This window comes from Pristiophorus japonicus, chromosome 10 (assembly GCF_044704955.1).
Source record: "Pristiophorus japonicus isolate sPriJap1 chromosome 10, sPriJap1.hap1, whole genome shotgun sequence".
In the NCBI taxonomy this organism is placed as follows: domain Eukaryota; kingdom Metazoa; phylum Chordata; class Chondrichthyes; family Pristiophoridae; genus Pristiophorus; species Pristiophorus japonicus.
In genome coordinates this window covers 49,342,272-49,370,241 of record NC_091986.1, presented here as the reverse complement: position 1 = coordinate 49,370,241, position 27,970 = coordinate 49,342,272, and the positions used below count along the sequence as shown (strand labels likewise).

The following is a 27,970-nucleotide window of genomic DNA, read 5'->3' as shown; positions in this document are numbered from 1 at the left end:
TACAATTGTAAAGTTTTTATTTAGCCCACATATTGAAATTGAAGTTAATCAACACTTCAGTCCTTTATATCGTTGAACGAGTTGAAGTACGGTAACTTTTCGCAGTGGGATTTCTAACATTGGACTCTCTCCTCCCCCTTACCAGCACTACTAGCCCCACTTACATTCCTCAAAATATTTCCACTACTTTGCTGTGTTTATTCATAAGATTGGAATCATAGAACTTCGTCCCATTGTTAAGTGCTGGTTCCAGCTCTTTAGCTGCAGCTGTCTGGCTGGAATTAGACATTTTTGAAAAGAAAACAAATCAGAAATACTGCCCAGTTACTTCATGGGAACTGCCTGCAGGGCGCCAGCACAAGCCACATTAACGCTGGCATTGCGTTATAATATTCACCAGCCGTTCCCCCTCCAACAGCTGATCCTCTGCTTTAGCTCTCAAAGAGTTTCTGAAAAGCTGTGCTGATCTCTGCAATCATATCCGAAGTTGTCATTGAACGCCGATGTTTCTGAAAAGCCTGGTAGTTGCATTGCCTTGTCAAGGCACAGGCTCCAAATGCAGCTACAAGAGTGGGGTTTAACCTGGGGGGGGGTGGGGGGGAGGAAGCAGAGAGAGCAATGAGCTACTGTGTGAAAGGCTGAGACACTATGACACAAACTCAAATCCATTTTAGAATTGTACAGCACCGAAGGAGGCCTTATGGTCCATCGACCCTGTGCCAGCTCTTTGAAAGAGCTATCCAATTAGTCCCACTCACCCTGCTCTTTCTCCATAGCCCTGAAAATTTTTCATTTTCAAGTATTTATCCAATTCCCATTTGAAAGTTACTATTGAATCTGCTTCCACCACCCTCAGACAGTGCGTCCAGATCACAACAACTCGCTGCATAAAAAAAAAATTCTCATTTCCCCTCTGGTTCTTTTGCCAATTACCTTAAATCTGTGTCCTCTGGTTACCGACCCTCCTGCCAGTGGAAACCGTTTCTCCTTATTTACTCATGATTTTGAACACCTCTATGAATTGTCCCGTTAACATGAGATTCAGGAAAGAAATAATCTCCCTCATGCAGAGCGTGTTAGCATCTCTGATTCACGTCGGCCATGATTAATGGATTGCGTGTCACCATGCACGGAGTGTGAAAATGCTCCCGATTTCCCACATGCATTTTTTATTTCAACCACAGAGGAGCAGTAGAAGCCTAGCCAGGGCATTAAACACTGCGAGGGCGAAGACAGCTCATTATGGCAAGCTATACACAACCAGTGACAGGAGCAGGGAGGCACCAGCCCAGAGTCTCAGCTGGGAAACTGATGGAGGCTGGGGCAGCACAAGTAGAGAAATAAAAATAAATACATTTTTAAGAGTCACTTTTCAATAGCAATGCTGAGGTGCTGGGTATAGCGTTAGTTAGATTTACTCTCTACTAGAAACAAACACATCCACATTCTATAGGGTTAAGTTAATTATCCATTCCACGTAACCAGGATGCCGTTTTTTCATCTTCCCTTGCATGAAGCAGTGGGAGGATTTGGGGCCGGTTAACAGTAGGATAGGCTGTGACGTGAACGCTCCTTCAATGGCCGTGACCATCTTTATACCAGCCAACTGGGGGGGGGGGGGGGGTGCTGTCAGTCCTATACAGCAGGAGGGTTTTATGGGCTCCCACAACGAACTGGACTCGAGAATCCCACTGACAAGGGATCATTGACCTAAAACCTTCATTTTCTGTTTTATATTCGAGAATCTCACTGTCTGGAACTCCGGTCCCCCCAGGAAATAAGAACATAAGAAATAGGAGCAGGAGTCGACCATTCAACCCTTCAAGCCTGCTCTGCCATTCAATAAGATTATGGCTGATCTATTAACTCCACTTTCCTGCCCGATCCCCATATCTCCTTCATATCCAAAAATCTATCGATCTCAGTCTTGAATATACTCGATTCAGCCACCACAGCCCTCTGGGGTAGAGAATTCCAAAGATTCACAACCCTCAAGTGAAAAAATGTCTCCTTATCTCAGTCCTGAATGGCTGACCCCTTATTCTGAGACTGTACCTTGTCAAGCCCTGTAAGAATTTTTCATGTTTCAAGAGGGACGCTCTGGGGCTCCCGTCTTCCCCTGGGTTGTCTGGGGCTCCAGTCTCCCCGGGGCTCCCGTCTTCCCCTAGGTTGTCTGGGGCTCCCGTCTCCCTGGGGCTCCCGTCTCCCCGGGGCTGTCTGGAGTGGGGATTGAACGCTGCACCTTCTGACTCGGAGGCGGGAGTGCTAGCATTAATCCAAACGAGGCTGGAGCAGGTACAATCTCGTTGCCATCGGAAATAACACGACTCTATAAACAAGTTTCCATTGATTAGAGAGACGTTGTTGGCCGATCTTACCCGTCTAATTTCTCTTTCCCAGCGACGAAAGCCCAGTGAGCCAACACTCCGAGGGATCCAGAGAGCAGGTCTCCCTGACCCCCACATCTCCGCCCACTGCCTTCTTGTGAGCACACCAGTACTAGAGAGAAACAGCAATCGTTAGCATTAATCTTGTGAAACGTTGGTTAAACTATCCGCTTACTAATGAATTTCATACAGATTTAAAAACCATTCTAATCATTCCCAAGAACTTGGAGCAATCTAATTATTTCTATTAAGCTTGTTACGTTAATGCATGAACCGTCTTTAAATATTACATTGGCCAATCACAAAACCTTTGTTAAATGTGAATGTAAGAGCAAATGCAGAAACATGACTTTGAATTTGAGAATAATTCAATCATTTAAATTTTCACATGCTTCTGTGCAAAACTCCCTGCTAAATACTCCCAGGGAAAAGAAAGACTTACATTTATATAGCGCCTTTCACGGCCACCGGACGTCGCAAAGCACTGTTGCAATGTGGGAAACATGGCAGCCAACGTGCACAGCAAGCTCCCACAAACAGCAATGTGATAATGACCAGATAATCTGTTTTAATGATGTAGATTGAGGGACAAATATTGGCCAGGACATCGGGGATAACTCCACTGCTCTACTTCGAAATAGTGTCATGGGACCTTTTACACCCATCCGAGAGGGCAGATGGTTTAATGTCTCATCCGAAAGACGGCACTTCCAACAGTGTAGTGCTCCCTCAGTACTTAGGAGGCAGACAGAAAGTAGGAAACTATAGACCAGTTAGCCTAACATCTGTCGTTGGGAAAATGCTGGAGTCTATTATTAAGGAAGCAGTAGTGGGACATTTGGAAAAGTATAATTCAATCAAGCAGAGTCAGCATGCTTTTATGAAAAGGAAATCACATTTGACAAATTTGCTGGAGTTCTTGGAGGATGTAACGAGCAGGGTGGATAAGGGGGAGCCAGTGGATGTGGTGTATTTGGATTTCCAGAAGGCATTCCGATAAGGTACCACATAAGAGGTTACTGCACAAGATAAAAGTTCACGGGGTTGGGAGTAATATATTAGCAGATAGAGGATTGGCTAACTAACAGAAAACAGAGAGTCGGGATAAATGGGTAATTTTCCACTTTTTGGCAAACAGTAACTAGTGGGGTGCCACAGGGATCGGTGCTGGGGCCTCAACTATTTACAATCTATATTAATGACTTGGATGAGGAGACTGAGTGTAATGTAGCCAAATTTGCTGCTGATAAAGATGGGTGGGAAAGCAAATTGTGAGGACACAAAAATCTGCAAAGGGATAGAGACAGGCTGTGAGTGGGCAAAAATTTGGCAGATGGAGTATAATGTGGGAAAATGTGAAGTTATCCACTTTGGCAGAAATAATAGAAAAGCAAATTATAATTTAAATGGAGAAAAATTGAAAAGTGGGGATCCTTGTGCATGAAACACGAAAAGTGAGTATGAGTAATCAGGAAGGCCAATGGACTGTTGGCCTTTATTGCAAAGGGGATAGAATATAAAAGCAGAAGTCCTGCTATAACTGTACAGGCTATTGGTGAGGCCACACCTAGACTACTGCGTACAGTTTTGGTCTCCATATTTAAGGAAGGATATACTTGCATTGGAGGCTGTTCAGAGAAGGTTCACTAGGTTGATTCTGGAGATGAGGAGGTTGACTTATGAAGGTAGGTTGGGCCTCTACTCACTGGAGTTCAGAAGAATGAGGTGATCTTATCGAAATATATAAGATAATGAGGGGGCTCGAGGTGGATGCTGAGAGGATATTTCCACTCATAGGGGAATCTAAAACTAGGGGACATGTTCTTAGAAAAAGGGACCACCCATTTAAAACTGAGATGAGGAGAAATTTCTTCTGAGGATTGTAAATCTGTGGCATTCTCTGACCCAGAGAGCTGTGGAGGCTGGGTCATTGAATATATTTAAGGCCGAGATAGACAGATTTTAGAGCAATAAGGGATTAAAGGGTTATGGGGAATGGGCAGGGAGGTGGAGTGGAGTCCATGATCAGATCAGCCATGATCTTTCTAAATAGCCTACTCTTATGATCTTCTGTACTGCACTAGAGTGTCGGCATGGATTTTGTGCTCAAGTCTCTGGAGTGGGACTTGCATCCACAACTTTCTGACTCAGAGGTAAGTGTGCTACCCACTGAGCCACATCACACAGAAACCTCCTGTAAATGCTGTCATACTCCCAGAGACCCCCTGTAATTATTCACAGACTCCCGGGGAGTCCCTGTAAATTGTCACACTGTGCTGCACTATCGGAAAAGTAATACTGAGGGAGTGCCGCACTGTTGGAGGGGCAGTACTGAGGGTGTGCTGCACTGGAGTGTTAGCCACATAAGGAGAAATTCGGGCAGGTGACCAAAAGCTTGGTCAAAGAGGTAGGTTTTAAGGAGCGTCTTAAAGGAGGAGAGGCGCAGAGGTTTAGGGAGCATTCCAGAGCATGGGGCCTAGACAGTTGAAGGCACGGCCACCAATGGCGGAGTGATTAAAATCAGGGATGCTCAGAGGGTTGTAGGGCTGGGGGAGGTTAGAAAGATGTTGGAGGTTTGTCGGGTTCCTACACGCAAAAGCCAGTAAGCTTCCCAGAAAGAAAGATTTCCGTGACTAAGCTGACTTTAACAAAGCTTACCTGTGGCTCCATCTGAAATGAGATCTTTCTGTCCCTTCTGGACAATAGTCACATTCCCCAGTGCCTGGCTGAGTTGAAGCAGCATGCCTTGGTGATCACTCGCATCCACAGGACTCTTGAGCTAAGCACAGAGAATCCACATGACTAGCCGTCAACTACCAAATGCTTATTAAAGAACAGCGCGCTAGGCCTCATACAATGATACAGCAGAGAAGGGAGCCATTCAGCCCTTCAAGCCTGAGCCGGCTCTTTGAAAGAGCTATCCGATTCGTCCCACTGCCCTGCTCTTTCCCCGTAGCCCTGCAATTTTTTCCTCTTCAAGTATTTATCCAATCGGTGTGATTATTTGCTAAAGTATTTTGTGTGTCCTTCTGCGCATTGGACACCGCCCATCTTTTGCACACGCGCACTTGATCTGATCACATACACGCAATACAATATACAAGGAAGCTGGAAGTGAGGCCGAACTGTGTGGAGCTCATTGCCGCTGGAGCTTGAAGACGGATCACATTCTTCCAACCCCCTTCCTTTACACCTGCACCACGTTCTTCCTCTCCTACCCCTACACCTGATTGATTTCTTGGAAAGTTCGGTGCGTGTGTGACAAATGACATCATTGGAGTTACGACACTGTCACTATGCACTTCATACCCAATAAACCTGTTAACAATCCGTGTCCCACAAAATGCCCCATCTATGGCGCGGGGATAGGGCAGGAGCTTGGGCTGGGATGGGGCACGAGAGGTCTTAACCTGTGAGAGTGAGTTGTCGGCAGTCAGAATGGTTCGAATTACACTTTGCAATGTCAATGATTACGTAGGCAGGGCCATTCTAATTACACATTCTAGAGAAACTGCTTGTGTGTCTTATCTTCCAAGGGGAACAATCGGGTCATGTGATCAAGGGGACCCAATCAGAGCTTCAGTTACAAATAAATACATGCTTATATAATACCCTTTTGAAAAAGTTACTATTCCATTGCCCTTTCAGATTACAACAAGTCGTTGTGTTAAAACAATCTCTCCTCATCTCCCCTTTTGCTGATCACCTTATCTGTATGTCCTCTGGTTACCAAACCTCCTGCCACTGGAAACAGTTTCTCAAAGGTATGAGGCAGTGCAGACACCTCAAGATGTGTGTCCGAGTTGACAAATGCAATCCACCAGTTCAAATCTAATGTCACCATGGCAACCACTTCACAAGACGTTATTGGCACACTTCATTAAACCCAACAGAGGTAGAGGCTCCCACCACTCTCCAACTGAGCACAATGCAGGTTAAAGTCTCCCGTCCAATTATCCGTCTGAAAGACTTACCACTGCGTTGTAGAGCCTGGTAAACTCAACAACATTGGGCGTGAGAATGGCTTTAGCGTATCCATGGATCACAGACGGCTCTTCGACAATGACCCAGAGTCCATCCTGAAAAGGAAAATGATCCAAAAAGTTAAGACGACGGATCCTGAGCACTGAAGTGCCCACAGCACAGGGAGAATGGATCAATACTTCACCTCCACGTTTCTTATAACTGAAAAAAGAATCCATTCTCCGACAATTGAGCACATAATCTATACTGACATTGCCGGTGCAGTACAGAGGGAGTGCTGCACTGTCGGAGGGGCAGTACTGAGGGAGGGCTGCACTCTGGGAGGGGCAGTACTGAGGGAGCGCTGCACTGTGGGAGGGGCAGTACTGAGGGAGGGCTGCACTGTGGGAGGGGCAGTACTGAGGGAGCGCTGCACTGTGGGAGGGGCAGTACTGAGGGAGGGCTGCACTGTGGGAGGGGCAGTACTGAGGGAGGGCTGCACTGTGGGAGGGGCAGTACTGAGGGAGGGCTGCACTGTGGGAGGGGCAGTACTGAGGGAGGGCTGCACTGTGGGAGGGGCAGTACTGAGGGAGGGCTGCACTGTGGGAGGGGCAGTACTGAGGGAGGGCTGCACTGTGGGAGGGGCAGTACTGAGGGAGGGCTGCACTGTGGGAGGGGCAGTACTGAGGGAGGGCTGCACTGTGGGAGGGGCAGTACTGAGGGAGGGCTGCACTGTGGGAGGGGCAGTACTGAGGGAGGGCTGCACTGTGGGAGGGGCAGTACTGAGGGAGCGCTGCACTGTGGGAGGGGCAGTACTGAGGGAGGGCTGCACTGTGGGAGGGGCAGTACTGAGGGAGGGCTGCACTGTGGGAGGGGCAGTACTGAGGGAGGGCTGCACTGTGGGAGGGGCAGTACTGAGGGAGGGCTGCACTGTGGGAGGGGCAGTACTGAGGGAGGGCTGCACTGTGGGAGGGGCAGTACTGAGGGAGGGCTGCACTGTGGGAGGGGCAGTACTGAGGGAGGGCTGCACTGGGAGGGGCAGTACTGAGGGAGGGCTGCACTGTGGGAGGGGCAGTACTGAGGGAGCGCTGCACTGTGGGAGGGGCAGTACTGAGGGAGGGCTGCACTGTGGGAGGGGCAGTACTGAGGGAGGGCTGCACTGTGGGAGGGGCAGTACTGAGGGAGGGCTGCACTGTGGGAGGGGCAGTACTGAGGGAGGGCTGCACTGTGGGAGGGGCAGTACTGAGGGAGGGCTGCACTGTGGGAGGGGCAGTACTGAGGGAGGGCTGCACTGTGGGAGGGGCAGTACTGAGGGAGGGCTGCACTGTGGAGGGGCAGTACTGAGGGAGCCATCATCATAGGCAGTCCCTTGGAATCGAGGAAGACTTGCTTCCACTCTTAAAATGAGTCCTTAGGTGGCTGAACAGTCCAATACAAGAACCAAAGTCTGTGTCACAGGTGGGACAGATAGTGGTTGAGAGAAAGGATGGGTGGGACAGGTTTGCCGAAAGCTCTTTCCGCTGCCTGCGCTTGGCGATGAGACTCGAGGTGCTCAGCGCCCTCCTAGATGCACTTCCTCCCCTTAGGACGGTCTTTGTTCAGGAACTCCCAGGTGTCAGTGGGGATGTTGCACTTTTTCAGGGAGGCTTTGAGGTGTCTCTGTAACGTTTCCTCTGCCCACCATTGGCTCGTTTGCTGTGAAGGAGTTCCGAGTAGAGCGCTTGCTGTGGGAGGGGCAGTGGCGAGGGAGCGCTGCACTGTCGGAGGGGCAATGCCGAGGGAGCGCTGCACTGTCAGAGGGGCCGTCTTTTCAATGAGACATTCAACCGAGGCCCCGTCTGCTCTCTCAGGTGGATGCAAAAGACCCTACAGCTCTATTTGAAGACGAGCAGGGGAGGTCTCCCCAGTGTCCTGGCCAAAATTTATCCCTTAACTAACATAACAAAAACAGATGATCTGGTAATTATCACATTGCTGTTTGTGGGAGCTTGCTGTGCGCAAGTTGACTTCCGCGTTTCCTACATTACTGCAGTGACTACACTTCAAAAGTACTTCATTGACTGTAAAGCGTTTGGGACATCCTGAGGTCGTGAAAGGCGCTATATAAATGCAAGTCATTTATCAGGACTCAGCAGTGAGAGGTTTGTACAGTTAATATAAATTCCAGGTAGTGCACCGCAACATTCAGGAAAAGGTGCAATCCCGGACCTTAAAACAGGACAAGATCTGTGTGATTCTGAGCAGAAAGATATACTCACGGCATCGATCACAATGGGTATCCCTCGGAGCTTGCACTGCTCAATTATACTCTGTTGTGAGAGAAATGCACTTTCAGTACACACCGCACTGAACAAAAGGAGAACTTATTTCTCCAAACGGCAAGGGTTCATTTTCAGGCCGGCCACATTACATAGCATGTACAGCACAGAAACAGGCCATTCGGCCCCTGCCGGTGTTTATACTCCACATGATCCACCACCTTTCCCCCCCCCCCCAACATTCCTCAATCCACCCTCTTTCGCCGCCCCCGCCCCCCCCCCCCCTCGACCCGATCCACTCCCTCCCTCCCCGATTCATCCCCTCACCCCAATCCACCCCTCCCAACACTGATCCTTCCCCCGCCCCGATCCACCCCAACACCCCAGATCCACCCCAACCAAACCCTCAGCACCAATCCACTTCCTCCTCTCCCCCCACCGATCCATTCCCTCCCCCCACCCTGCCCACAACCCAGGCTGGCCAGGGTAAGATGATCAGAATATCACTGCCCACCTCCTCCCAGACGATCTCCTGACTCACGTCACCACAACAACCTGTGGTGACGTGACTGCAATCCTCACCTTTGTATTCTGCAGTACATTCTCGTCTCTTCCCAAGCCTGGCCCAATCACCATTGTGTGAATAGCGGGTAACCATCTCTCCACATCCTCCACAGCACTGCAAAGATCTCTGAAAAACCAAAAACCAGATTTACAAATAGAACACGGCACAACTCAGCAATCGCACCGGCGTCACCCGAACCCCAGGCACTCCAAACACTTTCAGATGCTGGATTGATCGGTCTCAATGAAACGGTTCAGAAATCTGCTTCAACAAGTTCATCGCTGGTTTGGAACCAACATTTACCAAGTGCCAGTTCCTGGTCTCGGGTCTCGCTGCAGAACGAGCATGGAGCAGGGGTGAGAAATTTCCCAAGAAGCGAGATAAATCAGTAACCGCTCCACAAACACCCCGGCCTCCCCTACCTCCCACCACTGTCCCACCCCCCGAAACACCCCATCAAGTCCATGTCAGCATTTACACCACATGAGCAAATAATCACGTTTACCCATTCTGTTCCCCATCTCTTCATCCCCTTTTCCTTCATCCCCATCTCGGATCGAATCTGGAATGTTGACGTCATTTCTGCCTCAGCCACTATCATTTCATAGGCAATCCCTCGGAATCGAGGAAGACTTGCTTCCACTCTTAAAATGAGTCCTTAGGTGGCTGAACAGTCCAATACGAGAACCACAGTCCCGGTCACAGTGGGACAGATAGTCGTTGAGGGTGGGACAGATTTGCCGCACGCTCTTTCCGCTGCATGCGCTTGATTTCTGCATGCTCGCGGCGATGAGACTCGAGGTGCTCAGCGCCCTCACGGATGCACTGCCTCCACTTAGGGCGGTCTTTGGCCAGGGACTCCCAGATATCGGTGGGGATGTTGTACTTTATCAGGGAGGCTTTGAGGGTGTCCTTGTAACACTTCCTCTGCCCATCTTTGGCTTGTTTGCCGTGAAGGAGTTCCGAATAGAGTGCTTACTTTGGGAGTCTCATGTCTGGCATGCGAACAATGTGGCCTGCCCAGCGGAGCTGAACAAGTGTGGTCAGTGCTTCAATGCTGGGGTTGTTGGCCTGGTCGAGGACGCTAATGTTGGTGCGTCTGTCCTCCTTGGGGATTTGTAGGATCTTGCGGAGACATCGTTGGTGATATTTCTTCAGCAACTTGGTGTTTACTGTACATGGTCCATGTCTCTGATCCATACAGGAGGGCAGGTATTATTATAGCCCTGTAAGACCATGAGCTTGGTGGCAGATTTGAGGGCCTGGTCTTCAAACACTCTTTTCCTCAGGCGGCTGAAGGCTGCACTGGCGCACTGGAAGCAGTGTTGAATCTCGTCATCAATGTTGACAAGAGGCTCCCGAGGTATGGGAAATGGTCCACGTTGTCCAGGGCCGCGCCGTGGATCTTGATGACTGGGGGGCAATGCAGTGCGGCGAGGACAGGCTGGTGGAGGACTTTTGTATTAAGAATGTTTAGCATAAGCCAATGCTTTCGTACGCCTCAGTAGATACGTCGACTTATACGTCCTGGAGTTCAGCCTCCATATGTGCACAGACGCTGGCGTTGTCCGTGTACTGTAGCTCGACGACAGAGATTGGGGTGGTCTTGGACCTGGCCTGGAGACGGCGAAGGTTGAACAGGTTCCCACTGGTTCTGCAGTTGAGTTCCACTCCAGCGGGGAGCTTGTTGACACGAACGATGCCTGCTTCTGCGCACATATGGAGGCTGAACTCCAGGACATAGTCGCCCTCCTGTATGGATCAGAATCATGGACCATGTACAGTAAACACCAAGTCGCTGAGGTGGAGCATGGCAGTGAGGAAGATTGAGAAGAGGGTTGGGGCGATGACGCAGCCCTGTTTGACACCGGTCCGGTCGTGGATTGGGTCTGTAATGGATCCGTTGGTAAGGATCACGGCCTGCATGTCGTCGTGGAGCAGGCGGACGATGTTGATGAACTTTTGGGAGCATCCAAAACGGAGGAGGATCCTCGCGGTTGACAGTGACTCGGCCACTAACCCTGCCCTCTGCCCTAAATCTCTCACATTTAGTCTTGTATTAATGGCCCCTCATTCTAAACTCTCAACTACTGGGAACAGTCTGGTTCTATCCACCCTGCCCCGTCTTTCCATCATTTTAAACCCTGCTATCATCTCACCTTGTTATCTGAATCATAGAATGGTTACAGCACAGTAGGAGGCTATTTGGCCTTTCGAGCCCGTGCCAGCTCTCTGCAAGAGCACTTCAGCTAGTCCCATTCCCCTGCCCTTTCCACGAAGTCCTGCAAATTATTTTCCTTCAGATACTTATCCAATTCCCTGTTGAATGCAGTGATTAAATCTGCCCCCACCGTCCTATCAGGCAGTGCATTCCAGATCCTAACCACTTGCCATGTAAATAAAGTTTTTTCTTATATCACCTTAAATCTGTGTCCTCTGGACCCTTCCACCATTGGGGACAGTTTCTCTCTATTTACTCTGTCCAGATGATTTTGAACACCTCTATCAATCTCCTCGCAATCTTCTCTGCTCCAAGGAGAACAACCCCAGCTTCTCCAGTCTATCCACTTAACTGAAGTTCCTCATCCCTGAAATCATTCTCGTAAATCTTTTCTGTACCCTTTCTAAAGCCTTCACATCCTTCTTACAGTGCTGGGCCCAAAATTGGACACAATACTCCAGTTAAGGCCAAACCAGTGTTTTATGAAGGTTCATCATAATTTCCAAGCTTTTGTACTCTATATTGATGAAGCTCAGGATCCCATAAGCTTTTTTTAAAAAACTGCTTTTTCAACCTGCCCTGCCACCTTCAACGATTTGTGCACATATACCTCCAACTCTCTGTTCATGCACCCACTCTAGAATTGTACTCTCCTCATTCCTCCTATCAAAAGATATCACTTTGCACTTTTCTGCGTTAAATTTAATCTGCCACGTGTCCGCCCATTCTACCAGCCTGTCTATGTCTTCTTGAAGTCTATGACTCTCCTTCTCACTGTTCACTATACTTCAAAGTTTTGCACGTGGCTAACTCTGTGCCACATTCCACCTGTTCTCAGTACGTGTGGCCTCCCAGATTCTACCCTACGCAAACTAGAAGTGATCCAAAACTCAGCTGCCTGTGTCCTAACTCACACCAAGTCCTGCTTACCCCTGTGGTTACTGACCTGCATTGGCTCCTGGTTAAGCAACATCTCAATTTCAAAATTCTCATCTTTATTTTCGCTCCTCCCTATCTCTGTAATCTCCTCCAGCCCCACAACCCCTCCACCCACCCCCAGGATGTCTGCGCTCCTCTAATTTTGCCCTTTTCAGCATCCCTGATTATAATCGCTCCAGCATTGGTGCCGTACCTTCTGTTGCCTAGCCCTCAAGTTCTGGAATTCCCTCCCTAAACCTCTCCGCCTCTCTATCTCTCTTTCATCCTTCAAGACGCTCCTTGAAATCTACCTTTTACCTGCCCTAATTTCTACTTTGCGGCTTGGTGTCAAACTTTTATCCCATAATACACCTGAGAAGCACCTTGGGACATTTCACTACGTTAAAGGTGCTATATAAATACAAGTAGTTGTTGTTGTTATTGCACAGACTCCCTGAACTCGCAAAGTGAACTTACAGCACAGGATGAACAATGATATCTGGGTTGTAGGATTTAATAACTGGAGCGGCATCTTTAACGCAGAACACGTGAGATAGGTCAGCACCCTGCAATGACAAACCAAAGATTAATATGCTACACACACGCCTCTCCACCTCTCTCACATCGAAACCTATTGTATCCCGTAGGACAAGGAACCACAACGCAAGACAGCTGTGGGTTACACTGGCAACGACAGCTTTATAGCCCAGCCCTGGTTGCCCCAAGGGCATTGAGAACCAACCGTGTGGTGAGGGCCTGGCGTCACGTGCAAGCCCAGACTGGGAACGTTGGCAGTATCTCTTCCCTGCAGAATCTAACAACTTCCTGGTCATTTGTTTTTAGTATAAATGCAAGGTATTTCTTTAAGTTGGATTCTACGTTGAGCAGGCTCAACACAACATGAGAAACACACTAAACTGCTTAGTTAACAAACACTTCTCTGACTATCTGCACCTTGCAACACCAGTCCAACATTCCCGAGAGACTTTGCCTTTCAACCGGTTAAAGCCAAAGTTTAAAGTGCTGCTGTAAACAGCGCCAGGTGTATAAACCTAGCATAAAGTGTGAGGAGTTTAAAAAAAAACATACATCTGTGAATAACACTCTTCAACCTCAGGCAAGTACACCTACCACTTTCAGTCCTGTGATTGCAGCAAAGTACGGTGCACCTGTGTACCTGTAAACCAGGAAAATGGCAAAATTTGTCAGAGTTTATTGAAACACAGGACTTAGCGACAAACTCTATTTCATTTTCCCAATTAATATTTTTGTCTGGCCCACAATTTTATTTTCTGTGCAAGTATTTTTAAATTGAAAATACAGTAAGTGATGCCGAGCAGACATTGCAAGTTGGGAGCTAATGGCAAGCTGGTCTAAATCAACCCCTGCTACACGCACATAAGCCCTCAGTCCCCTCTCCCTCCCGCAGCCTCCCCTCTGTCTCCATCCCGGTCTTCCGCCCCGTCTGTTTGTTTGTTTGTTTGCTGCTCTTGCCTGTCTGTCTCCCACCCCGTCTCTCTCTCTCTCTCTCTCTCCCTCCCTCCCTCCCTCCAATTCTCTCCTCTGAAACTTGGACCATTGACTGATGTTGCTCGTGCTGTGTAAATGTAGCATAGTGTTTTTATACAGACCCTACTGTCAGACAAAGCTTCCACGAGACACAAACTGCCTGGGACATGCCCGCAAAATCCCAGGACATCAGTTTGTTGCCACGAGTGATTTCCTCGACAGTCAATAATTAGCATTGAACGAGACGAGATGCAAAAGGTGATGGTGATTGGACCTGCACTGCACTCACTCAGCAGAGCCCCCAATGATCCCGATCTTTCCATCTTGTCCTTTATGCTTTTCCGCAATTAAAGGAGGAACAATATTCCTGACCAACTGAAGATTCTTTTCCATACTTCCCGCAGGCCTGTGACTGTGAAATGTAAATGCTCGGTAGAAAACTGAAAAATAGGAAGAAAAACAACACAACCTGTTATGTAATCTTAAAGGTCCAGCATTTACACATACTGCCATTGCTCAATGGCCTTTTCCAACTAAATCAAAAGGGAAACAAGGCTCAGTGGGCAACACCCTCGCCTCAGAGTCAGAAGGACGTGAGTTCAGAGACTTGAGCACAAAATCCAGGCTGACGCTCCCAGTGCAAGACTGAGGTAGAGCTGCACTGTCAGAGGGGCAAAACTGAGGGAGCGCTGCACTGTCGGAGGGGCAGTACTGAGGTAGAGCTGCACTGTCAGAGGGGCAGTACTGAGGTAGAGCTGCACTGTCGGAGGGGCAGTACTGAGGTAGAGCTGCACTGTCGGAGGGGCAGGACTGAGGGAGCGCTGCACTGTCGGAGGGGCAGGACTGAGGGAGCGCTGCACTGTCGGAGGAGCAGGACTGAGGGAGCGCTGCACTGTCGGAGGAGCAGGACTGAGGGAGCGCTGCACTGTCGGAGGAGCAGGACTGAGGGAGCGCTGCACTGTCGGAGGAGCAGTACTGAGGGAGCGCTGCACTGTCGGAGGAGCCATATTTTGGATGAGCGTTAAACCGGGGCCCATCTGCTCTCTCAGGTGGATGTAAACGATCCCATTGCCACTGCCTCGAAGAGCAGGGGAGTTCTCCCTGGTATCCTGGGACCAATATTTATCCCTCAACCAACATCGCTGCAACAGGTTATCCCTCCAACGTAACCAAAACAGATGAGCTGGTCATTATCACATTGCTGTTTGTGGGAGCTTGCTGTGCGCAAATTGGCTGTTGAATTTCCCACAGTGAATCTAACTCCACTCCCGGGCTTTACTCTGTCCCGGGCCCTCTCTACTACCCCCCCACCCCCGAACCGGTACCTTCAGTCGGGAGGAGGTAGAGCGCAGAGGCCAGAGCGATGAGAACGGCGCCCCGGGAACAGGCCATTACCGGCTCTCCCCCGGCCCCAGCTCGGAGTTTCTCTCGGTTTTTTTTACCTCCCCGCGGGGCCACCAGCTGTTTACAGCGATACATCGATACAGCCCCGCCCTGCATCCAAACACATCCCACGCCCCCAGTGAACCAATCACAACCACGCCCCGTCGTCCAATCACAGCCCACACCCGCAGCGAACCAATCACAGCCCCGCCCAGCCGTCCAATCACAGCCGACGCCCCCAGCGAACCAATCACAGCCCTGCCGTACCGTCCAATCATAGCGCACGCCACCAGCGAACCAATCACAGCCCCGATCTGCCGTCCAATCACGGCCCACGCCCCCAGCGAATCAATCATAGCCCCATGAAGTCATCCAATCACAGCCCACGCCCGCAGCGAACTAATCACAGCCCCCCTCTACTGTCCAATCACGGCCCACGCCCCCAGCGAACCAATCATAGCCCCATGAAGTCATCCAATCACAGCCCACGCCCGCAGCGAACTAATCACAGCCCCCCTCTACTGTCCAATCACGGCCCACGCCCCCAGCGAACCAATCATAGCCCCATGAAGTCATCCAATCACAGCCCACATCCGCAGCGAACCAATCACAGCCCCGCCCTGCCGTCCAATCACAGCCCACGCCCCCCAGCGAACCAAGCACAACCCCGCCATGCCGTCCAATCACAGCCCACGTCCCCAGCGAACCGAACACAGCCCCGCCCTGCCGTCCAATCACAGCCCACGCCCCCAGCGAACCAGTCACAGCTTCTGACATCAAACTCAACGCTCGCGCTTGTTACCCGAAGACTGAATCCGGGCAACGTTCCAGAGAATTTGGCAGTGTGTGAAAGGGGAGAGAGGGTACAGGGGGAGAGGGTGCAGGGGAAAGAGGATGTAGGGGGAGAGGGTGAAGGGGAGTGGGTACAGGGGAGAGAGGGTGCAGGGAGAGAGAGAAGGGGGAAGAGAGGGTAGAGTGCAGTGGGAGAGAGGGTGCAGGGGTTGCAGAGGGAGTGGGGTTGCAGGGGAAGAGGAGAGGTGCAGGGGAGAGAGAGAGTGCAAGGGAGAGAGAGAGAGTGCAAGGGGAGAGGGTGCAGGGGAAGAGACCAAGAGAGGGTGCAGGGGGAGAGGGTGCATGAAGTCAGGATCGAGGCGGTGGGGTGGGGGAAGGTTTCTTTGTGGGACCCTCTTGTGGCCAGACTCTTGCTTCCCGCTGCAGCGCTGAGTGTCACTGGTGCGAGTGGCAGTTAAAATCGCGTGGCGCTACGAATTACACTATTGGACGAAGGCCCGCAACACTCGGCTCCTGCGCTGCCAAAAACACCGCTATAGCGGCCGACGCAAAGTTGTTGGCAACGCAGCGGGAAGTGCCCTGCCGCCATTTTAACCACCGGCCAACTAGCCCGTACCCGCCTTGTGCCTGTGTGTTGTTCTGTTGGCTTTCTCTGTCACAGTTCCTCAAGGACATTTCTCTCACATGAAGCAGTTTGGATGCTGACACAGCACAGTAACTAAGTTACATGATGCTGATCTTGGATCAGTGACCTTGTCTTCCAGTGAGACACACTCATGTAAATTGGGGTCAGAAGGCTGCCGTGTGCTTTTATTTCTTTGGAGATTCCAAAGGGAGTACAGGTTGAGCGTCTGAAATCCGGAAACCTCGGGACCGAGGCCATTCCGGATTCCGGATATTTCCGGATTTTGGAATGTCTTTGCCTGGGCCGAGGTAGGTGGGTTTGACCTGAGGTAAGAGGGAAAGGGGGCGGGAGGTCGGGCCGCTGAGGGCCCGTGCGAAGTCGCGGCTAATTCAGGGCCGGCAGAGTCGGGCCACCGAGGGCCAGGGCGAAGTCGGGCGGGGGGGGGGAGTCCGGATTTCGGATTTCGGAACATTTTCTGGTTTCCGGACGACCCTGCCACGGATCGGCCCGCATTCCGGAACATTTCGAATTTTGGAACTCCAGATTTCGGATGCTCAATCTGTACTTCAGAATCACTAAAACGAAAGACTTGCGTTTCTAAAGCGCCTTTCACAACCTCAGGACGTCCCAAATGCTTAATAGCCAATGAAGTATTTTGAAGTGTAGTCACTGTTATAATGTAGGAAACGTGGCAGCCAATTTACACACAGCAAACTCCCACAAACAGCAATGTGATGATGACCAGATAATCTGCTTTTAGTGGTGTTGATTGAGGGATAAATATTGGCCAGGACACTGGGGAGAACGCTCCTGCTCTTCTTCGATTTAGTGCCATGGGATTGTTTATGTCCACCTGAGAGACCAGACTGGGCCTCGGTTTAATCTGGTTTAACATGAGGCTGTCAGCTGAGCTTTTAAGGCCACATTGACAGTGCTTGTTGTGGCTACAATTTGGATATACCCATCCGACCAAACTACTATAAAAAACAAACTGGATTGGCAGTTAGTTAATATCGACTTAGCACATTCAAAGAGAGCACCGAAGGCTTCCCCCATGGGGCAGGACAGTCTCGGCTGCGATGGGGCATGAAATAGATCTTGGCGCTCTGACGTTGCACAATTTATATCAACAACAACACCTCGCATTTATATAATGACTAGAATGTAGTAAAACATCCCAAGGCGCTTCACAGGAGTGATTATCAAACAAAATTTGACGCCGAATCACAAGAGTTATTAGGATGGGTGATCAAAAATTGGGTCAAAGAGGTAGGTTTTAATGAGCTTTTTTAAAAGAGGGAGGGAATTCCAGTGCTTCGCGCCTCGCCCCTGGCTGGTTGGGCATTCGCCAACTGGCAAAGGCTGATATCAGCCAGGATTTATTGAACTGGGTTGAGATTCAGGCCCAATAGGTGCAGAGGTCGAGCCCAACATGGGGCAGCGCTCAATCCCAATGAGGGGCAGAGGTCAAGCCCAGTGAGGGGCAGCATTCGAGCCCAGCAGAGGGCGGCGCAGCATTTAATATTGGCGGGGTCGTGGCCCAGGAGTGGCGCAGCATGTGATGTGCAATCTGTATGGGTAGAGCTGCGGAATACCAAAGGGCAGAAAACGCTAGTGGGAGTTGTGTAGAGACCACCAAACAGTAGTAGTGAGGTTGGGGACAGCATCAAACAAGAAATTAGGGATGCGTGCAATAAGGGTACAGCAGTTACCATGGGCGACTTTAATCTACATATTGATTGGGCTAACCAAACTGGTAGCAATACGGTGGAGGAGGATTTCCTGGAGTGTATTAGGGATGGTTTTCTAGACCAATATTGGCGAGGAACCAACTAGAGGGCTGGTCATCCTAGACTGGGTGATGTGTAATGAGAAAGGACTAATTAGCAATCTTGTTGTGCGAGGCCCCTTGGGAAAGAGTGACCATAATATAGTAGAATTCTTTATTAAGGTGGAGAGTGACACAGTTAATTCAGAGATTAGGGTCCTGAACTTAGGGAAAGGTAACTTCGATGATATGAGACGTGAATTGGCTAGAATAGACTGGCGAACGATACTTAAAGGGTTGGTTGACGGTGGATAGGCAATGGCAAACATTTAAAGATCACATGGATGAACTTCAACAATTGTACATCCCGGTCTGGAGTAAAAATAAAACGGGGAAGGTGGCTCAACCGTGGCTAACAAGGGAAATTAAGGATAGTGTTAAATCCAAGGAAGAGGCATATAAATTGGCCAGGAAAAGCAGCAAATCTGAGGACTGGGAGAAATTTAGAATTCAGCAGAGGAGGACAAAGGGTTTAATTAGGAGGGGGAAAATAGAGTATGAGAGGAAGCTTGCTGGAAACATAAAAACTGACTGCAAAAGCTTCTATAAATATGTGAAGAGAAAAAGATTAGTGAAGACAAACGTAGGTCCCTTGCAGTCAGAATCAGGTGAATTTATAATGGGGAATAAGGAAATGGCAGACCAATTGAACAAATACTTTCGTTCTGTCTTCATGAAAGAAGAAACAAATAACCTTCCAGAAATATTCGGGGACAGAGGGTCCAGTGAGAAGGAGGAACTGAAGGAAATCCTTATTAGTCAGGAAATTATGTTAGGGAAATTGATGGGATTGAAGGCTGATAAATCCTCAGGGCCTGATAGTCTGCATCCCAGAGTACTTAAGGAAGTCCATCGACTCTGGATCAGTTTCAATGCACTATAGGGTAGCTAATGGTAACATCACTTTTTAAGAAAGGAGGGAGAGAGAAAACGGGGAATTATAGACCGGTTAGCCTGACATCAGTAATGGGGAAAATGTTGGAAGCAATTATTAAAGATGAAATAGCAGCGCATTTTGAAAGCAGTGACAGGATAGGTCCAAGTCAGCATGGATTTATGAAAGGGAAATCATACTTGACAAATCTTCTAGAATTTTTTGAGGATGTAACTAGTAGAGTGGACAGGGGAGAACCAGTGGATGTGGTGTATTTGGACTTTCAAAAGGCTTTTGACAAGGTCCCACACAAGAGATTGGTGTGCAAAATTAAAGCACATGGTATTGAGGATAATGTATTGACATGGATAGAGAACTGGTTGGCAGAAAGGAAGCAGAGAGTCGGGATAAACGAGTCCTTTTCAGAATGGCAGGCAGTGACTAGTGGGGTGCTGCAGGGCTCAGTGCTGGGACCCCAGCTATTTACAATATACATCAATGATTTAGATGAAGGAATTGAGTGTAATATCTCCAGGTTTGCAGATGACACTAAGCTGGGTGGCAGTGTGAGCTGTGAGGAGGATGTTATGAGGCTGCAGGGTGATTTGGACAGGTTAGGTGAGTGGGTAAATGCATGGCAGATGCAGTATAATGTTGATAAATGTGAGGTTATCCACTTTGGTGGCAAAAACACGAAGGCAGAGTATTATCTGAATGGCGGCAGATTAGGAAAAGGGGTGCAACGAGACCTGGGTGTCAGGGTACATCAGTCATTGAAAGTTGGCATACAGGTACAGCAGGCGGTGAAGAAGGCAAATGGTATGTTGGCCTTCATAGCTAGGGGATTTGAGTACAGGAGCAGGGAGGTCTTACTGCAGTTGTACAGGGCCTTGGTGAAGCCTCACCTGGAATGTTGTATTCCGTTTTGGTCTCCTAATCTGAGGAAGGACACTCTTGCTATTGAGGGCGTGCAGCGAAGGTTCACCAGACTGATTCCCGGGATGGCAGCACTGACATATGAGGAGAGACTGGATCGACTGGGCCCGTATTCACTGGAGTTTAGGATGAGAGGGGATCGCATAGAAACACATAAAATTCTGACGGGTTTGATGCAGGAACAATGTTCCCGATGTTAGGGAAGTCCAGAACCAGGGGACACAGTCTAAGGATAAGGGGTAAGCCATTTCGGACCGAGATGAGGAGAAACTTCTTCGTTTAGAGAGTTGTTAACCTGTGGAATTCTCTACCGCAGAGAGTTGTTGATGCCAGTTTGTTGGATATATTCAAGAGGGTGTTAGATATGGCCCTTATGGCTAAAGGGATCAAGGGGTATGGAGAGAAAGCAGGAAAGGGGTACTGAGGGAATGATCAGCCATGATCTTATTGAATTGTGGTGCAGGCTCGAAGGGCCGAATGGCCTACTCCTGCATCTATTTTCTATGTTTCTATGTGACATCAAAGGGGTCATGGCCCAGGATCAGCGCAGCATGCGACTTCAGGGTGTTCGTGGCTCAGGAGCAGTACAGCATCTAACAACAGAGGGGTCGTGGCCCAGGAACGGAGCAGCATTTAACAGCAGCGGGGTCAGGCCCAGGGGAGGCGCAACAGAGCTTGGTCTCCAGTCGTCTTGGTCAATCCTTGCTACTGGATCAAGGCCTAGCTCTGTCACGCCCGTGTGGTGGCTGGTGTGCAACGGTCCCCACACATTAAAAAAATCCATGCACGGGCATCTTCCACTCTTTAAAATGTAGCTCATTGTCACACCTGTGAACCCATCTTTTTGTTTGGTGCACAGAGCCTCATCCTCGTCATGAGGGGCTGCCTATACTACTACTATTGAACTGTGAACCATTGTGCAGCCAAATCTTACACAAAGAAAGCAGAGAACTTATCTGCAAATGTTTGCTTGACCCAGCTCCGCATACTCTGTGATTTGTTCCACTCCCTGTTCTTTACACCACCTTTTAAAAACATTTGGCTTTTCTTTTATCCTTTCTCCCGTCCTTGATCAGAAGGAATATTTTAAGTCAATATTTTTCAATGTAATCCTGTGCTGCTCACTCATTACATTGAGATATTAAGTTTCTCATCACCGTGTTCAAATCCTTCCATGGCCTCCCTAGCTCTGTAATCTCCTCCAGCCCCACAACCCTCCGAGATCTCAGCACTCCTCTAATTCTGGCCTCTTGAGCATCCCCAATATCCATCGCTCCACCATTGGTGCCGTGCCTTCAGCAGTACATGCCTCGTGTGAGTTTGTAGTACGGTACAGGGACACCACATTTGGTGACGAGAAATGGGAATCACCGAACCACGAGGATGGCCACCGGTGGCACAGAAGAACGTTATTGTGTGGGTGAGGACTGGGACGACTTTGTGGAAAGACTCCAGCAGAGCTTTGTCATGAAGGATTGGCTGGGAGCGACAGCGGCTGACAAGCGGAGGGCGCATCTACTGACCAGCTGCGGACCACAGACGTATGCGCTGATGAAAGACCTGCTCGCACCCCAAAAGCCAGCGGACAAGTCCTTTGAAGAGCTCAGCCAGCTGATCAGTGAGCATCTCAAGCCGGCAAGTAGCATACACATGACCCAGCACCGGTTCTACACACACCGGCGTCGGGAGGGACAATACATCTCGGACTTCGTTGCTTGGCCAGTCTCTGTAAGTTCACAGACGCCTGCAGGGGGGAGATGTTAAGGGACTTTTTCATTGAGGGCATTAATCATGCCGGGATTTTCAGGAAGCTCATAGAGGCCAAGGACTTGACTTTAGAAGGGGCGGTGTTGATAGCTCAGACCTTCATGGCAGGGGAAGAGGAGACCAAGCTAATTTACGTACGCAGCCCTGGTCCCAACGTGACGATGGACCAGAGAGTTAACATGGTGAACGCAGCTTGGGACCCCGCAGGCAGGCAGGCAAGGGCATTTCAAAACCACCCAGGCAGCAACAGACTCTAGGGTGGGCCCGCAACAGGGAAAATGGAAAGGGGATCGGCAATTCACGCCATCATGAGGAACAATGCATCCTGCGATGGGACCATTAACACCCACCTTCAGAGTGCTTAGAAACAACCAAATGGGCAATCAGAGAGGAATCAATAACAGTCCCTTTGTTAACAACAATCTCAGCTCATGCTGGAGATGCGGGGGTAGACATACTGCGAAAAGCTGCAGGTTCCAGCAGTATACCTGTAGGATTTGTAACGTCAGTGGACACTTGGCCAGGATGTGCAAAAAGGCTGTGGCGAGGCTAATCTGCGAGACAGAGGAACCAGACGAGGGGTCTGCAATGCAGGATGCCTGGGGAAAAGCCATGGATGCTGAAGTTCAGCGGGTTTATGTGGCTGACGTCCACAGCTCATACACTAAAACGCCACCCATGATGATGAAAGTTTTATTGAATGGCATGGAGCTGGATACGGGAGCTAGCCAGCCACTTATGAGCGCCCAACAATTTGAGAGACTATGGCCACACAGATCTAGCAGGCCCAAACTGGAACGCATTGACACGCAGCTACGGACGTACACCAAAGAGATCATCCCTGTGCTAGGCAGTGCAAACCTGGTGGTAACACACAATGGATCACAGAACCGGCTGCCACTCTGGATCGTCCCGGGAAATGGCCCCGCGCTCTTGGGGAGGAGTTGGCTAGCCGAGATGAATTGGAAATGGGGGGATGTGCATGCCATTTCATCTGTGGAGCGAAGTTCATGCTCACAGGTCCTACAAAAATTTGGGTCACTGTTTTTCGGCCGTTGAATTCAGCGACTGGGCAAGTCCCATCGTTCCTGTCTTTAAAGCAATGGCTCGGTCAGAATTTGTGGCGACTACAAAGCCACCATCAACCGAGTGTCGCTGCAAGACCAATACCCGCTCCCAAGAGCAGAGGACCTTTTTGCCACGCTGGCAGGTGGCAAGCTGTTCACGAAGTTGGACCTCACTTCAGCCTACATGACTTAGGAACTGGCTGAAGAATCCAAGCTTCTGACCACCATCATGACGCACAAGGGGCTATTCATCTACAACAGGTGTCCGTTTGGCATTCGTTCGGCGGCAGCTATCCTTCAGCGGAACATGGAAAGCTTGCTCAAATCCATTCCTGGAACAATCGTATTTCAAGACGACATCCTTATAATGGGTCGAGACACCGAGGAACACCTCCACAACCTGCAGGAGGTGCTACGCCGACTGGACCGGGTAGGCTTGCGGCTGAAAAAGGCCAAGTGTGTGTTTTTGGCCCCAGAGGTCGAGTTTTTGGGCAGGAGGGTTGCCGCAGACAGGATCCAGCCCACCGAATCCAAAACGGAGGCGATCTGCCGGGCATCCAGGCCGGGCAACACATCGGAGTTGCGATCATTCCTGGGACTTTTGAACTATTTCGGGAACTTTCTGCCGAACTTTAGCACATTTTGGAGACGTTACACATGCTCCTGCGTAAAGGTTGTGAATGGTTTTGGGGGGACTGTCAAGAACTGGCTTTCAATAAGGTGAGGAACCTGCTGTGTTCTAACAAACTGTTGACTTTGTATGACCCCTGTAAAAAAACTGGTTTTAACGCGCGATGCATCGTCCTACAGGGTTGGATGTGTGTTGCAGCAGGGTAACGACGACGGCCGACTCCAGGTCACTCTCCCAGGCAGAGCGTGGATACGGCATGGTCGAAAAGGAAGCACTCGCTTGTGTTTACGGTGTGAAAAAGATGCACCAGTACCTTTTCGGTAGACGGTTCGAGCTAGAGACGGACCACAAGCCGTTAGCATCGCTGTTGTCCGACAGCAAGGCTGTAAATGCCAATGCGTCAGCTCGCATACAGCGATGGGCTCTCATGCTGGCTGCATATATCTACACCATACGGCACCGGCCAGGCACCGAAAATTACGCTGACGCACTCAGCAGGCTCTCACTGGCCACCACCGAGGGGGCAGCGGAGCAAATCGTTGAGATGGTCATGGCCGTTGAGGCTTTTGACACCGTAGGCTCCCCCATCATAGCCCGCCAGATCAAACTCTGGACCAACAGAGACCCCTCCTATCCATGATAAAGAAATGTGTCCTGACTGGGGATTGGGCACCCGCAAACAGGGCGTGCCCCGAGGAGGTCAGACCGTTTCAGAGACGGATGGATGAGCTCTTCATCCAAGCCGACTGCCTGCTATGGGGCAGCCGGGTAGTCATGCCCCAGAAAGGAAGGGAAGCGTTCATCAGGGAACTCCACAGCGAGCACCCTGGCATGGTGCTAATGAAGGCCATTGCCCGGTCACATGTATGGTGGGCCGGGGATTGACTCAGACCTGGAACACTGGGTTCGCAGGTGCACGACGTGTGCCCAGCTGAGCAATTCCCCCAGGGAGGCCCCACTCAGCACGTGGCTCAGGCCCAGCAGGCCATGGTCATGTATTCACGTAGACTATGCGATGCCGTTCATGGGGAAAATGTTCCTGATCGTTGTCGATGCATACTCGAAATGGATCGAGTGCATCATATTAAACTCGTGCACGACATCCATCACCGTGGAGAGTCTGCGTATGGTTTTCGCGACCCACGGCCTGCCGGACATCCTGGTCAGCGACAATGGCCCGTATTTCACCAGCCATGAATTCCAGGCGTTTATGTCGGGCAATGGTATCAAACACGTCCAGACAGCGCTGTTCAAGCCGGCTTCCAGTGGCCAGGCGGAATGTGCGGTCCAAGTCATAAAACAGGGCATGCTACGCATCCAAGGACCCTCCCTTCAGTACTGCCTATCATGCCTCCTGCTGGCCTACAGGTCCCGCGCACTCACTCACGGGAGTCCCGCCAGCGGAACTCCTCATGAAACGCACGCTTAAAATGCGGCTGTCCCTCATTCACCCAGCCCTGGCAGACGTTGTGGAGGGCAAGTGCCAGTCCCAAACCAAGTTCCATGATTGAAACTCAAGGGGGAGGTGTATGGAAATAGATGACCCGGTATTTGTTCTTAACCATGCTTTGGGACCCAAATGGCTTGAGGGCACCGTAATTGGCAAAGAAGGGAATAGGGTCATAGTGGTCAGACTAAACAATGGGCAGATATGCCGCAAACACTTAGACCAAGTAAAGAAAAGGTTCAGCATAGACACGGAGGAACCTGAAGAAGAGCATGAGATGTCACCCACACCACTGCCAGTAGACGAGCAACGAGGACAATTCACAGCATGCACAGTCCCTGCGGCCAGCCCGGACAGGCCGGAACCAACTCAGGTGGCAGAGACACATGCCGAGGCTCAGCCACCAGAGCCACAACTGCGGCGCTCCACGAGAGACCGTCGACCACCTGAAAGACTTAACCTTTGACACAAAAAGATGTAAGGGGGAGGTGATGTCATGTATGTAGCCATCACGCAACGATAATCTTCATGTAACTGTAACCTTCATGCAACTCCTGTACACTGTACTTATACCCTAGAAATGCACACCCTGACCACAGGGGGTGAACTTGTGGGAGACACTCCTCACCTGGGTTTCTAGGTATAAAAGGGGAGGTCCCACCCAGGGTCAGCACTCCTTGGTCCTGGGAATAAAGGAAGGTCACATAGTGACTGTGTCTGTAGTACATGCCTCGTGTGAGTTTGTAGTACGGTGCAGGGACACCACAAAAAGAAAGTACGACTTGCATTTCTGTAGTGCTTTTCACGCCCACCAGACATCCCAAAGCACTTTACAGCCAATTAATTATTTTGAAGCGTAGTCATGTAGGAAATGTGGCAGCTAATTTGCTCACAGCAAGCTCCCATAAACAGCAATGTGATAATGACCAGATAATCTGTTTTAATGATGTTGGTTGAGGGATAAATATTGGCCAGGACACCAGAATAACTCCCCTGCTCTTCTTCGAAATATTGCCATGGGATCTTTTACGTCCACCTCGGTTTAACATCTCATCCGAAAGACGGCACCTCTGTCAGTGCAGCACTCCCTCAGCACTTGCACTGGAGTGTCAGCCGAGATTTTGTGATCAAGTCCTTGGAGTGGGGCTTGAACCCACAACCTTCTGACTCAGAGGTGAGAGTGCTACCCACTGAGCCACAGCTGACACAATATCTGTCAAATCAATACTTCCATTCAGAGTCTGACTCAATCACTAGATTTTATTGACTAAAGACAGGAGCCACTCGTCTAGTCCTTACCATCTGCCTATCTTTTGGCTTCTTACACCAAGCCTTTGTCTTTAATCTAAAGCCTTGAATCTCTGCTTATCTGCTTCAATCCTCTCACAATGGAAAGATAGTCTAATCTCCACCCCTGGTGCCTCTGCTATTAGTTACCAGGCCATCAGTTCTCCTCTATCCCATGGTTTTAAACAATATTTTACAAACTTATCTCACTCATCAGATCAATGATATCAGTGTCTCCCCAAGTCAAGCTAAGGACCCAACCTGAAGTATTATGGCCAGGATTTTGCAGTAGGAATAACAGTGCGGCTTGTGAGTGCTCACCATTATGAAGTAAATTGGACAGCAACTGCCGCTGTGCACACATGCAGTTAAATGCGGAAATCCGGAAGTTGCGGTCCGAGTTACCCTGCTCCTCCACAAGCTTCGCTGAGACACTCGGCATTAAAACACATGAAAGGTATGACCTTGCGGTACTTGCCCACTAGATACCCACTAAACAAGCCAGATAAAACTAGGGCGTCTCTATTCAAGTACAAGAGATTTTTTAACGGTGTGGTAAGTCTTAATTACTGCCAAACAACCTCTCTGGCACTGAAAATTTAATTTTACAAGTGAAGGAATCTCATTCCTTCAGATTTTAATTTTTGTTGAAGATTTAAAAAATGTAAATAAAATGTTATTTTTACTTTTACTTTCTGTCTGTTTCTCTCTCTCTTAATCACATCTTTCTTTCCCGCTCTTTATTTGCTTTCTGTACATGATTTTACATTGAATTAAATATTCTAACTTACACTTCCTGGTGTAGACGGGGACAATTTTAACCCTGCTCGCTCAGCAGAAAGGGAGTTAAAATCGCCCTGGCTCTTACCTATCCGAAAGCTGCCACGATCAAAACATCTGTAATGTTAACCTGTTGTCCTGAGCAGGCAGCAAACACATGAGCCCGGAGCCAATGAGTCTTTCTTTATGTATGCATGTTGCGACCCGGTGACAACACTGAGACCCGACTGTAATTTTAATTCCCCTGAGTGGGGAATCTACCTCGAGTTAAAATCGGGGCTGTGTCTCAGTGAGGATTCTTCAATCTGGTTGGTTAAGGAGACATAGAAACATAGAAAATAGGTGCAGGAGCAGGCCATTCGGCCCTTTGAGCCTGCACCACCATTCAATATGATCATGGCTGATCATGTAACTTCAGTACCCCATTCCTGCTTTCTCTCCATACCTCCTGATCCCTTTAGCCGTAAGGGCCACATCTAACTCCCTTTTGAATATATCCAACGAACTGGACTCAACATCTTTCTGTGGTAGAGAATTCCACAGGTTCACAATTCTCTGGGTGAATCCTAATCCTAACCCTAATCCTCACCCTTAAACTGGTGCTGGAGTTCCCCAACATCGGGAACATTCTTTCTGCATCTAACCTGTCCAATCCTGTCAGAATTTTATATGCTTCTATGAGATCCCCTCTCATTCTTCTAAATTCCAGTGAATATAAGCCGAGTCGATCCA

General features: G+C 49.5%; 1 protein-coding gene across 3 annotated transcripts; it reads right to left on the bottom strand.

Moving 5' to 3' along the window:
• On the bottom strand, positions 1–15,338 carry naxd (NAD(P)HX dehydratase). 3 transcript variants are annotated; one of them, XM_070891423.1, is made up of 10 exons: positions 15,264–15,338; positions 14,111–14,261; positions 13,444–13,489; positions 12,790–12,878; positions 9,191–9,299; positions 8,609–8,659; positions 6,362–6,466; positions 5,046–5,166; positions 2,379–2,499; positions 1–582 (listed from the first exon to the last, which is right to left on the bottom strand). In XM_070891423.1, the coding sequence occupies exons 1-10, from the start codon at positions 15,319–15,321 to the stop codon at positions 432–434; spliced, it is 1,002 nt and encodes a 333-aa protein (XP_070747524.1). In that variant the 5' UTR covers positions 15,322–15,338; the 3' UTR covers positions 1–431. The 3 variants fall into 3 exon arrangements, with proteins under 3 accessions (XP_070747524.1, XP_070747523.1, XP_070747525.1); XM_070891422.1 differs by lacking the exon at positions 15,264–15,338 and adding an exon at positions 15,147–15,257; XM_070891424.1 differs by lacking the exons at positions 14,111–14,261; positions 15,264–15,338 and adding an exon at positions 13,944–14,086.
• Between the last annotated feature and the right edge of the window lie 12,632 nt (positions 15,339–27,970).